Source organism: Neolamprologus multifasciatus, chromosome 9 (genome assembly GCF_963576455.1).
Source record: "Neolamprologus multifasciatus chromosome 9, fNeoMul1.2, whole genome shotgun sequence".
Classification (NCBI taxonomy): Eukaryota; Metazoa; Chordata; class Actinopteri; order Cichliformes; family Cichlidae; genus Neolamprologus; species Neolamprologus multifasciatus.
The window spans coordinates 5,140,040-5,151,672 of NC_140447.1; the positions used below are offsets into that span (position 1 = coordinate 5,140,040).

The window sequence follows — 11,633 nt, forward strand, 5'->3', positions numbered from 1 at the left end:
ACTCATTCACAACAATGGGACAAATAGATCATGCAGCAGCTGTGAGGAAACTGAACGTCTTTCAGCGATGAGTTCACAAGGAGATTAGACAGCATGCAGTATAAAAGGCAACAAAATCTTGCATGCAAGAGTTGATGTGAAGGCCACTTCAGTATAACATGGCATTCACACAAATCCACAAAGCTAAAAAAAAGCATGAGCACAGTATCTTAACATCAGGGCTTTAAGTGGTGTCGATACTGTCCAAAGGCAGAATAACAACCGTTCAGAGATGAGCAGAGCAGACGAGTCAGATGCCAAATCAGTTTAAACACACAAACCAAAAACAGAAGAAAAGGGATAAAAGCAGCAGGTGTTTGTTCCCAGGGCTTAGACACAGTTAGGAGACCACAGAATGATTTCATATGAGCTTTCATATGAGCTTTCATATGAGCTGAGGAGAGGTGAGGAGAGCTTAGAGAGAAAAAGAGAAGACAGACAGTTAGCAGAGTTAGATGCAGTTTGACAAGAGAAGGGGAGGCTTGATTATCAGGAAAGAGGGGAGAGGGTTCGGGGGCCTATGAAATAAATCCCGCAGTCACCAAGTGGACCAAAAAAGGAAAAACAGGGGGGAAGAATAAGTTCTTGCTTTTAAGAACAACACAAAATTACAGTAAAGAAATGTTCATAGGAAAAGTGTTTGATAAAACTAGACCTACAACAGGAGCCCAGATGTAGAACATCCACTGCTCCACACAGCTCAGTGATTACAATGAAAATGATGTCTACACACGCTGGTTAGGAGGTGACACATACAGGCAACAGGCTGTCTGAATGTGAACAAATATCATACAATCAAATGAACCTTTGGGAAACTACAGCTTACATAGAGGACGCCTTGTTTTTCCTGCAGTTCTAAGACTACAACGTTCATGAAAACTGTGTGTTCAGACTGTGTCTCAGCGCAGATCACACAAAAGCAAAGTAAACTAAATGATCAACATGAACAGATTCACGTGTCAAACACGAGTTTTTTATACACATCTTTAATGACAAGAAAACAAATCTGGAAATAGAGAAACTGACCCACAGCGAGCAACAGAAAAAACAGGAACAGATGAATGGAGGTGGTGTGTAGGAGCGGTGGAGCTTTAATCGTAGACTTTCCATTTTACTGGTGTTACTGGTGTCAGTATTACTAACCTCTTCATTGAGGTTGCTGACCAGCAGGACCCCACTGGAGCCTGTCTGCCCAGCGAGCGCCACCCTCCCCGCTGCAGCGGCAGCAGCTGCCGCCGCACTCAGAGGGTTCAGGGCTCCTGACGGGAAGCAGACGGACAATCACGGAGTGGAAAATCATTTTCTTACAGCAGTTGAAACGATAACGATGTTGATGATGGTGACAATATATCATGGCAAGAACACAGTAAAACCCTCTCAGTGGATACAAGTATCAAAATTGGCACTTGGCATCAAACCCTGCATGTCTGACCACACAAAACTGTTTCTTTGTAGCATACACAAAGACCTTTTCTACTGTTTGATACACTGGATGCACTTCATCACTGTAACAACCGCAGTAATGCAGCCCAAACACACTGGGTTGTGTTTCTCTTCCTCCTGGGTATCCGTCACATGTGAGGTGAACGGTGTTACCCTCTGAAAATAATCTCAAAATAAGAATGTGGACATGTAGTTGTAGGAATAGTAGTTGTTGTTTCACCAGTGGCGTTTAGCAGCTGTGATTTCACACCAATAACCAGGAACACAGTTCAGCTTTGGATCAGACTGAGGGCAGATCACAGACTGTTGTTCTACATTAGACCCTGACAGGTTATATTGAATAGATGGAACAACTTACTTATACAGCGTTACCAACATTACCTATGGTGGTTAACGTTCTATTTTGAGTTTCCTTTACGGTAATTCAACACACTCACAGCTTGACCCATGACACCTTGATGACTCCCATGATGACAGGGTGGGTCAACAACTCTCAGATTACCTCCTCGGTGAAAACTCTACTACTCCATTTATTGTCTTTTGCTTATTCTCATCATGACCGCCGAGGAGGAGGAGTCTATCCCAGTTACCACAGGGCGAAAGGAAGGGTGCACCTCACACAGGTCACCAGTGTGTCGCAGAGCTAACACAGAGAACCAAACAACGGTAATCTGGCAGAACGGGCCGATGGACCGGCCTGAGGAGCTGTTGCACCAGCTGTACGAACACTGAGCCCAGTCTTTCATTTTCATTACTGACACTGTACTACCCAATCAAACCTCTTAATGCGATCAGCCCCTCCCCTACCTTCACTGTGACCTCACACAGCTGGTACAAGAAGTTTATTATGGAAAAATCGAGCTGGAGCTAAAATGGTGAGAGAAAAAAAAAGAAACTACAAATGGATTCAGCAAAATGTGTCAAACTAACTGACAGCTGTCAGGGCTGCCGCACCATGAACAGTAATACCAGCAACAACCAGGCCTCAGAGCCACAGGAGGCTGCTGCTGCTAGCTCCAGCTGTGGAGAAGTGAGGACGAGACCATATGTAGATGGTGTGATAAGCTATGTACATTAGACTATACGGCAAGATTTAAGAAAGGGCACTAACTCACGTACACACGAAGAAACTTCATCAATTGGTTTAAGGCTAAATAAGGGAACCGTCAGTGGTGCCAAGTCTCATGTTGTGGTGGTGACGGTCCAAAACCAAGCTTTTACCTACTGCAGAAACTGTCAGAAGCTACACCGTGTGGATGCAAACCTGACTCTGTGGTCTTACCTGCACAGAAATGTGCATGTGCAATATTTGAGACCAGACACATTTATGCAATTATACAGATTTGGGGGTTTAAATTAACCCTTTAAGACCTACCATAGAACCAAGTCCGCCAGAGCTTATATTATATGTTTACATGCTGTGGAGCCATTTTTGGGAGCATTTCAAGTTGATATACATCAATACAACCATTACAGCCCAAATTTTAATAATATGTCTGCATTAAGTGCATAGAAATTACATAAATTGCAAAAAAGTGCAATAAACTACAAAAGAATTGAAATTGTTTTTGTTTTTTTAACATATATTTCTAGTTAGAGAAATTTAAGAGGCTTATCCCTCAAAACTGTAAATACAAAAAAGTTGCACAAAATAGTTTCCCACCACAGGAAATTTATTTTGAGTGTCTTCATAGTTTTATTTTTGAAATACAACAATTTTTATACACTGCAGGAAAAACGAAAATAAATATTATAATGCAAATTTGCAAAAAAGCAGCATATGCATCAAAATAAACTATTTGCAGCAGTGCAATGAGTCCTAAGCATCCCAGAAACCACACAGAAAGTCATAAAGTCAAACATAACTTTTAAAAACACCAGTATAGGCTCATGAGGCCTTGGTGGTAAAAAACTACATTTCCGCAAAATGACGTCACTTCCGGTTTTGGGCAGGTCATGGCGGACATGCGATAGTTCGCGCTGACGTCTATTCCAACGTAGGAAGTGTTACAAACAGCTGATCGGATCGGCAAAGCGTGTTTCTGGAATATTATGTTTTTGTTGCTGCAAGTGCTTTTTATGCAGTTTTTGCAAAGCTATATGTGGAAGGAAACTGTGACCGAGGACAAGCTGATGGCATAAGATGTAAGTACAACTCCTCCGGTTTCATATGCAAAAAAAATTATTGCTCTAGTTCACGTGGTTGCAGAGCTACAAGGATTTAAAAATAGTTACGCAAAACAGAGCGTGCCCACTCCAACCTTTAAAGGGTTAAACAGAGGAGCCTTTTATTTTGTGTATTAGACCCTTGCTCTGCTCAACCTCCACAGAGAAAATGACAAAGTCAGTATGAGAAGAGGGACACCTCAGTGTCCATGTTCTTTGTGAAACATACTGGGACTAATTCCAGAGCATGACTGGGAAGTGAGTGAGCAATTTAAAAATGTAAGTGGCTGATAGGGTTTTTCAAATTAATGGTTCAGGAGAGACAAATATTTCTGGTGCTTGAATCCACTTTTGAAAGGATGTAGTTATCTGCAGCAGGAACAACTGGCACTTTAAGATCCTTCCTGATATCTTTTCTTCTGGCCACTGTATTCAAACAACCTGAATCCTACTGACCAGCAAAGGAAAAGCAAACAGCTTACTGTTAAAGAGGTGATCTTATGATCAAGTGCATCCAAGTGTATTACAGTACCTAGCTGCTACGTAACCACTTAATTCCTATGGAAGCAGTAGGGTGTGCTTCGTTTTTGACAGGCCTGATTCTACGTATATTTTATGTTAAATAAATGTCATGTACTGTCATTCATCAGTCTATAAAGCATCTCTAGCAGAAAAGCACTGAATAAGGTCCTTTGACCACTGATCTAGACTGTATTGAGCTCATTAGCTGCTGCTAAAGACCAGATTATGTTAATTATGTGTAAAAGAGAAAGTTAGTTTAATTAGTCCATGTGGTTATCAATCAGAACTTAGTTTATCTGATAATTTACCATTTTTTTTAAAAAGGAGGGAAAAGTAATATTTACAAATGTAAGTTTGATGAAAACATCTCCTTTGACGCTGCACGTGTGAATTCCCATCACACCAACCTAATTTAGAACGCAGAGTGAGAACAAACAACGTCAAGTTCAAAGAGGAAAGATAAAAGTGGGATGTACCTGGGATCTTACCGAGGAGAGAACTGGAGTCTTTGCTGAAAGCTACGGCAACTGTGGGGTCAAAACTGGGCTGGCCGTCACCAGCTGGCAGCTCGGGTCGGGTGTAGTCGCGACTCTTATCGTTGTTGTACTTCACGTTCAGGTTGACCAGCTTGGAGAAGTCGATACGGAGCGTGCAGCAGGAATTGTAGATGTTCTGGCCATCCAGTGCCTGGGAGGAGGACAATGACATCTGTGCTCAAGAACTGAAAAGGCCGTTACACGATTCGTTATTATCGATGGTAGCAGCACGACGCCGCTTCACTGAGTCTGGCACGTTGACCATTTAACTATTAGCCACATTAGCCATATTTTATGATTAACGTAGCTGCTACTGGACTGTGGTTAGACAAAAGATGAACAGCAGCCTGAACACTGAGCCGTGACAGAACAGATTACAAATCCATGATCATGCTTGGCTGTGCTGTGGATTTAATTCAATTTTATTTATATAATCACAACAACAGTCGCCTCAAGGTGCTTTATATTGTACAGTAGATCCTACAATAACACATACAGAGAAAAACCCAACAATCATATGACCCCCTATGAGCAGCACTTTGGTGACAGTGGGAAGGAAAAACTCCCTTTTAACAGGAAGAAACCTCCAGCAGAACCAGGCTCAGGGAGGGGCGGGGCCATCTGCTGTGATTGGTTGGGGTGATTAAGATAAGATGGGGCCTGATTATTGGATGAACTCTGCAGAGTCCAGAGCATGGATAACTGATCCAGGCAGGGCAGCCTGAGCTTCCAGGCCCGAGGACCAGAGGTGACGGCGTGGAAAAGCAGATGTGGACAACACAGTAAAAAGTAACTTTTCTACTTTTACAGTAACTCAGGTTTTTATATGATAAAATAAAAAACCCTGAAACTTAAACACTTACTTTGTTAAATATAACTTAAAAATGGGAAATTGGATGAAAATTAACAGGCCAAGTTTTTCAAGATAAGACTTCATCACCTTTACTTATATTGTTGCAGGATTGGGGGGGTGAGTATTTTCCTAAGACTCATATAGAGTTTGAAACTCCAGTACTGGGACAATCCTATTAGATGTGAAAGAAAACGTGACCATACCAGTTTGGCCTGCTGTGCACTGACAGGATCGCTGAACTGCAGAAGAGCCTGGAACTGATTGTTCTTGGTGAACGTGATGATCTTCATGACTGTGCCAAACTTGGAGAAAATCTGTCAACACAAAGAAACTGGAGGTTTCTTGTTCAGCCACAAGCAGCAAATGCTCTGTTAACTGCTGCCTACCTGTTGCAGTACGTCCAGCGTTACAGGGTAGAACATGTTATCAATAATGATGCGCAGCACAGGACTGGAGACTGCAGCCAGGACCTCCTGTACCTCGGACCCTGGAGACTGGGCTGCTGACACTGCTTGCAGCACGGCCTGGGTCCGCTGCACCCAAACACAAGCACATTAATGTAGATGGCAAATATTAAACAGGCACCTTCTACGGCTGTTGTTCTTTTGTAATGATTCCAGATATTTCCAAGCATTTCATGCAGTTAAATAACAGCAGTGATGAGGCACACAAGTTGAAAGCATGTTTTAAAAACATGTTTTCTGGACATGAAGCTGTGCAACAACATAACAGTCTGTTAGTTTCCACTCACCTGATTAGCAGCATCAGTTTTGAGTTCTTTGTGATTGGAGTACTGAATAAACACTTGGATGTTACGGATAAGAGGAGTTACTTTGGAGTAGTAGTTAACCATGGTGACAGCTGCCTCCTCTGTCCCCATCTCCAAGAACGCCTGAACGTTAGAAGAGAAGCCAAAAGAAAGAAAAAGCTGTTGACTCACTCTTACTCGGTTATTTTAATGATGAAATTCAACATGTTGCAGTTCGACTGTCTGGAACAATTGTCAGATGCATTTACATGCTTGTTCAAGAACAGCTTGTCCTGTGTGAATTTATCTGTGCTTTCAAGCCTAACAACTGTCTTGGATGAAATTATCCAAATGCTAAACTGCCTGATTCACTCACCTGATTCTTTCCCTTCAGTGTGAGAATGTTAGTTACTTTGCCAAAGGGGAGGCCGAGGGCAATGACCTCAGTCTCCGAGGCCTCGTTTGGCAGCTTCCTGATGTGGATCACACGAGACGGCAGGGCCTCCTCCACCCTTAGCTTCTTACTGTCACTGCCATTGGGAGCCCCATCTAAGATTTCAGGAGAAATGCTGATTAACTGAAAGGTGCACTACAATGACACACTGGCATCTTAAAAGTAAAGCTCGTGAGTTTCTGCTACTGTCAACAAATGTCTAGAATCAGAAACAATGAGGCAAACTTAAGAAAAACAAACAGAACATTTCATCTGTGAAGGTTCTCAGTCATCCAGGTCATCGTAGTCAAAGGAGTTTGGAAAGAAAAGCGTCTGGACTTCTTTAAGTTGCTTGAAGACGTTTCACCTTCATCCGTTTGAAAGAGGAGTGAAAGAAGCATCTATGTCCACTGTGAGCGACCATCTTTGAACAGAGGCGGTGGTTTACGACACCAACTCTCTGCCATCTATAATCCAGTTTTGAGTTCCCTCCCCAGACGCCTTAACGCCCACTCACATCCTGGGCCATCTGACCTCAGGAAATCACATGATAAGGTGGGGCCAGGTTTCACAATGAGCTCACCTGAAACTCTGGCTGATTGGGACCCACACCCAGTTCCACACCTTGGCTCAGGCGATTAGAGGATCATCAGGGGGTCCTTTTGTCCCTCTGTGGGGGGAAACTCCCACTAGGTTTATATCTGGGACTCTCCACCATTTGACCTTAGAACTGAAGAAGCTTCTCGGATGAAGGTGAAACGTCTTCAAGCAACTTAAAGAAGTCCAGACGCTTTTCTTTGCAAGCTCCTTTGACAACAGAACATTTCCTGCATCAGCTGGTATGCTAGGATCCACACGGCACTGTGACGATTACAATGCGCTAATTTTTAGTGATGGATTTAATTGTGGAGACAAAACTGCAATGCAGTGAGTGAAAAGGATTATCCGACGAGGAGGAAGTGTGGAGAGCGACAGCTGTTTCAAAGACAACCCAACTGAAAATCTATGGAAGCTAAAGCTCAGAGTTCCTAGAAGGGGCCACAGATCCTTCAGTTTAAGACTGTCTGTGTGGAAGACTGGGCCAAAATCACTCATGTAACTAGTTTCTCCACACAGGAGCCATCTTGAGTATTAAATAGCATTAAATACATTTCAGTAAGCCTGTTCAATAACGTTTCCCAGTTCAAATGTTCCAAGACAGAACTGGAGCTGAACCAGAGACTGGAAGTGTGGCTGCGCACAGCGAGGAACAGATAGTTGAGCTTGTGTCCAGATAGATCCTTGTGAAACAAACTCCATCAGAGTATCGAGAGCTGGCGTACCGGGAAGTTCAACTGCACAAGGAAGCTACAGATTCAATTCAATTCAATTCAATTTTATTTATATAGCGCCAAATCACAACAAATGTCGCCTCAAGGCGCTTCATAGATACAGAGAAAAGCCCAACAATCATATGACCCCCTATGAGCAAGCACTTTGGCGACAGTGGGTCGCCAAAGTGCCTGAGCAGTGGGCCTGAGCAGATATGCTCAGGCCGTGTCACAAACTCAACAGGGCCGGCGTGGGAAGTGGAAGAACGTCAGAAAAACCTTCATGCATGGAATGATTTTAAACAGAGAGGAGGGATATCCTCGTGTCTGTTCCAGCCACTGGCTGTGGTGTGTAGGTGCCCTCCTACTAAGCAGCGTGATGTCACCCACCAAACAGCTCTCTCCACCTAAACTCATGCAGCCTATTTCACCTAATCCTGAGGTTTGCTGTATCGACCGGCTGCATGCAAATCCCATCAATCCCCTCAGAGTTCATGGGCGGTTGGAACGAACTCACCGCTGCTCATGTCAGAGTTGGAATTGTTGTACATACTCAGCTCGTCCGATCCTCTCTGTGGAAGGAAAGAAACAGCATCAGGCACTGCTGAGAAAAAGACTCTCCTGACAGGCCCTTGAAGACAAAACATCACACTAATGGTCTCGCTCCTCTGCCTGTGTCAGTTTAAATTGCTAAAAGTAAGATGTAAAGATGTGTCATCTCACCCTGAGCTATACAAGGTCTCTGAAGGGCTGCTGGCACTGCCAGGCACCCTCTGCTCTTAAACCCTGACTGATGGGATGGCAACCAACATGGCTAGGGACCCATCTCACACACAACTTTCTAATAGTTTCGTATTCATTTGAACTGTTTGTTCTTCTGTCACTTGCAGGCTCAGCTACAGAAACATGGCACAGATAAATTCAAAGGGGAAAAGTAGCCTGAATAAGGCCAAAATGGAGAGTACACAAGTGTCACAGCCAACAGGGTCGGAGTAATGTGTCTAACAGCTGGAAGCCCTCTGGTCTTTGCCTCAAACACTGAAACACTGATGAGATAAACCCATTTCCCAGGAGCTCACTATCAGAACAATCAGTTCAGCCTTTACACACCTTAATGTACCAACAAATAAGAGTAGCTGCCCGGAGCAGCTATACGCATTCACGAGCAAACAAGTGTGGAGTAACTTTTCCACATATTTACTGGAGCAATATAAGGTTTCAGGTTTACCCTCAGTCTGAATGAACACACTGACACAATAACTGAGATGTCAGATTAAAACACGGATGTTTTCAAGTGGAACTTGTTTAATAGTCAAAGCACATAAATCCACCTGTTAACCGATAACAAAGAAGTCACACACACATATTTTGCTTTCTTGCAACACATTAGAGCTTCAGACATGATTATTCAGAATTTAAATAGAAAATAACATTAACACTTATTCATGTTTATGAATGGACTCCATCATTCCCTGAATGAAACATCATCTACAGGTTGTGGATGATTAGTGGTCAGTTCAATACTGCAGGATAAAGTCCTATTCCTAAGAAAATCTAATATTAAGCTCTTAGAAACAGTATACATGCAACAGTCATTACTGATGCAACTTGCCATAAGGGGTCACCACAGCAAGTAGTGTCACCTATTTGATTTGGCAGTTTAACACCAGATGCCCTGCCTGAGTTTGAACCAACAACCTTTCACTTGTCAAGCAAACTTATTAACGACTACACCTTGGAGCTACGCTAATGCAGCGCACACACAGACAAAAACAAACAAAAGACCACCTGCTTTATTTCTGGTGGTCTCCAAGTTTTATAAACCCCCATCTAGGGATTGGAACCGAGAGCCAGTTCTTGTAGAGAACAGTCTCTGTTTCTACCTGTTAGTTACTCCCAGGAGGATTAAGTACAGTACTGCGTTACTGGTTTTCAATTCAGTTTATTTATACAGCACCAAATCACAACAACAGTCGCCTCAAAGTGCTTTATATTGTAAGATAGACTCTACAGTAATACACACAGAGAAACCCAACAATCATATGACCCCCTGTGAGCAAGCGCTTTGGTGACAGCGGGTTTTCTGTATGTTTATGTAGATATGTAAAGAAACTCACCTTCACACCAACTGCAACATCACCGATGCTGAAAGAAATAATTTTGTGTTCACAATTAAGGGATTTAAAACAGCATAAAACAGAAACATACATCAGCATTAGACATGAGAACTATATCAGCGTATTCTCATGACACTCGAGTCCATAACACACAGAACCAGAGCTGCTTAACTCCACACTGTGCACTGACTGAATACATGGACCCTTCATTGATGTGATTACAGCCGCTTATACATGCAGTTTCCTTTTCTGTGCTGATAGCTTTGCCAAACCTGCATTCCTCGCCTACATGACCTACTGCCTTCACCCGCCTCCCCATGAGCTCACTTATGATTCATAACATCTTTAATTAACGTTCAAGTTATTCTCGCTTCGACCCCAATGAACATACTATAAATGACACACTGTAGTACACTTGTAATACTAGTAACTCAACGTGATACGTCAAGTTTAAGTTAGATATCAACAGGAGGTATAGCTTAACTGTTTCTATGCTTTAACCGTAAAACTCCACAAAATAGGATGTTTTTAACCGGAAGTTAGGAATACTGATTTAAAGTAAGGGCACATTTCACTCTCTTTACCTTTTACATACACTGGTTATTTAAAAGCAGTCACGTGCTACACAAAGGAGCAGTGGTAGCATAGCATGTAGTTAGCATAACGGTTTGCTAAACTTTATTAGCCGAGCCGGTAGCAAGCTACTGTCAGGTACAACTTAGGGAAAAAAGAAGCATCTTCCCCTGAAAGCGTCGCTTTATATGAGAGGCTTTTAAATAACAACTAGAACAGTTCATAAGAAAAACAGCGACTCGGTGCTAAGTTAGAAAAGCATGCTAACATTAAGCCGTTCCTAAATAGCAAAGAAGAATGCGGCGCTATGGAAACCCGCTAACACAACATAGCTCTCTCATAAAATTACGTTTTCACATAGTTACACCTCTGCTGCCGTAATATGTGCGAAATGCCGTGTAGTTAGCTTCACTGATTTAATATTACCCGTCCATTTCTGTAATAATCTCGGCGCCTCCGTGTTTGCTCCTGTTTTTCTCCCGTTTATGCCGACACTGCACACAACCTACCATGCAAGTGAAATCAAAATGGAGGCGCTGTGGCCCGAGTCGGTGACGCAAACACCCGAGAAGTGCCGAAACTGTGAACGCGCCGCTTCGCTGCAGAGGTCCTCAATACAGACTCGCTCCGTTCACTCCAATGGACCGTTTTTAGCTAGCAACATACGTTCTAATGACATATTATTATTATTATTATTATTATTATTATTATTATTATTATTATTATTATTATTATTATTATTATTATTATTATTACGTTGACAAATACAGGGGTTTGGGATTAACTTTTAAAAGGCAGGATATTATTCGCACTTCTAAATTACCTTGTGCATTATATTACTGGATTATCCAGAGATGTTAGATCTGGAAGACACATAATATCAACCACAAATA

The 11,633-nt window shown here is 42.5% G+C and overlaps 1 protein-coding gene across 7 annotated transcripts in view; it reads right to left on the bottom strand.

Moving 5' to 3' along the window:
* The window catches only part of LOC146510868 (polypyrimidine tract-binding protein 2-like), a 27,572-nt gene extending 16,265 nt beyond the window's left edge, over positions 1-11,307 (bottom strand). The window contains exons 1-9 of one of the 7 annotated variants that reach the window (XM_085172678.1): positions 11,167-11,307; positions 10,168-10,195; positions 8,604-8,622; positions 6,684-6,856; positions 6,311-6,451; positions 5,946-6,092; positions 5,763-5,873; positions 4,647-4,857; positions 1,183-1,298 (exon numbers count right to left, since the gene is read on the bottom strand). In XM_085172678.1, coding sequence (XP_085028804.1) covers positions 1,183-1,298; positions 4,647-4,857; positions 5,763-5,873; positions 5,946-6,092; positions 6,311-6,451; positions 6,684-6,856; positions 8,604-8,622; positions 10,168-10,195; positions 11,167-11,252 — 1,032 coding nt within the window. In that variant the 5' untranslated portion in view covers positions 11,253-11,307. Of the gene's footprint in view, positions 1-1,182; positions 1,299-4,646; positions 4,858-5,762; positions 5,874-5,945; positions 6,093-6,310; positions 6,452-6,683; positions 6,857-8,481; positions 10,134-10,167; positions 10,196-10,751 lie in introns of those variants that run through there. The other 6 variants (XM_085172677.1, XM_085172676.1, XM_085172682.1 and 3 more) reach the window with 6 other exon arrangements.
* Between the last annotated feature and the right edge of the window lie 326 nt (positions 11,308-11,633).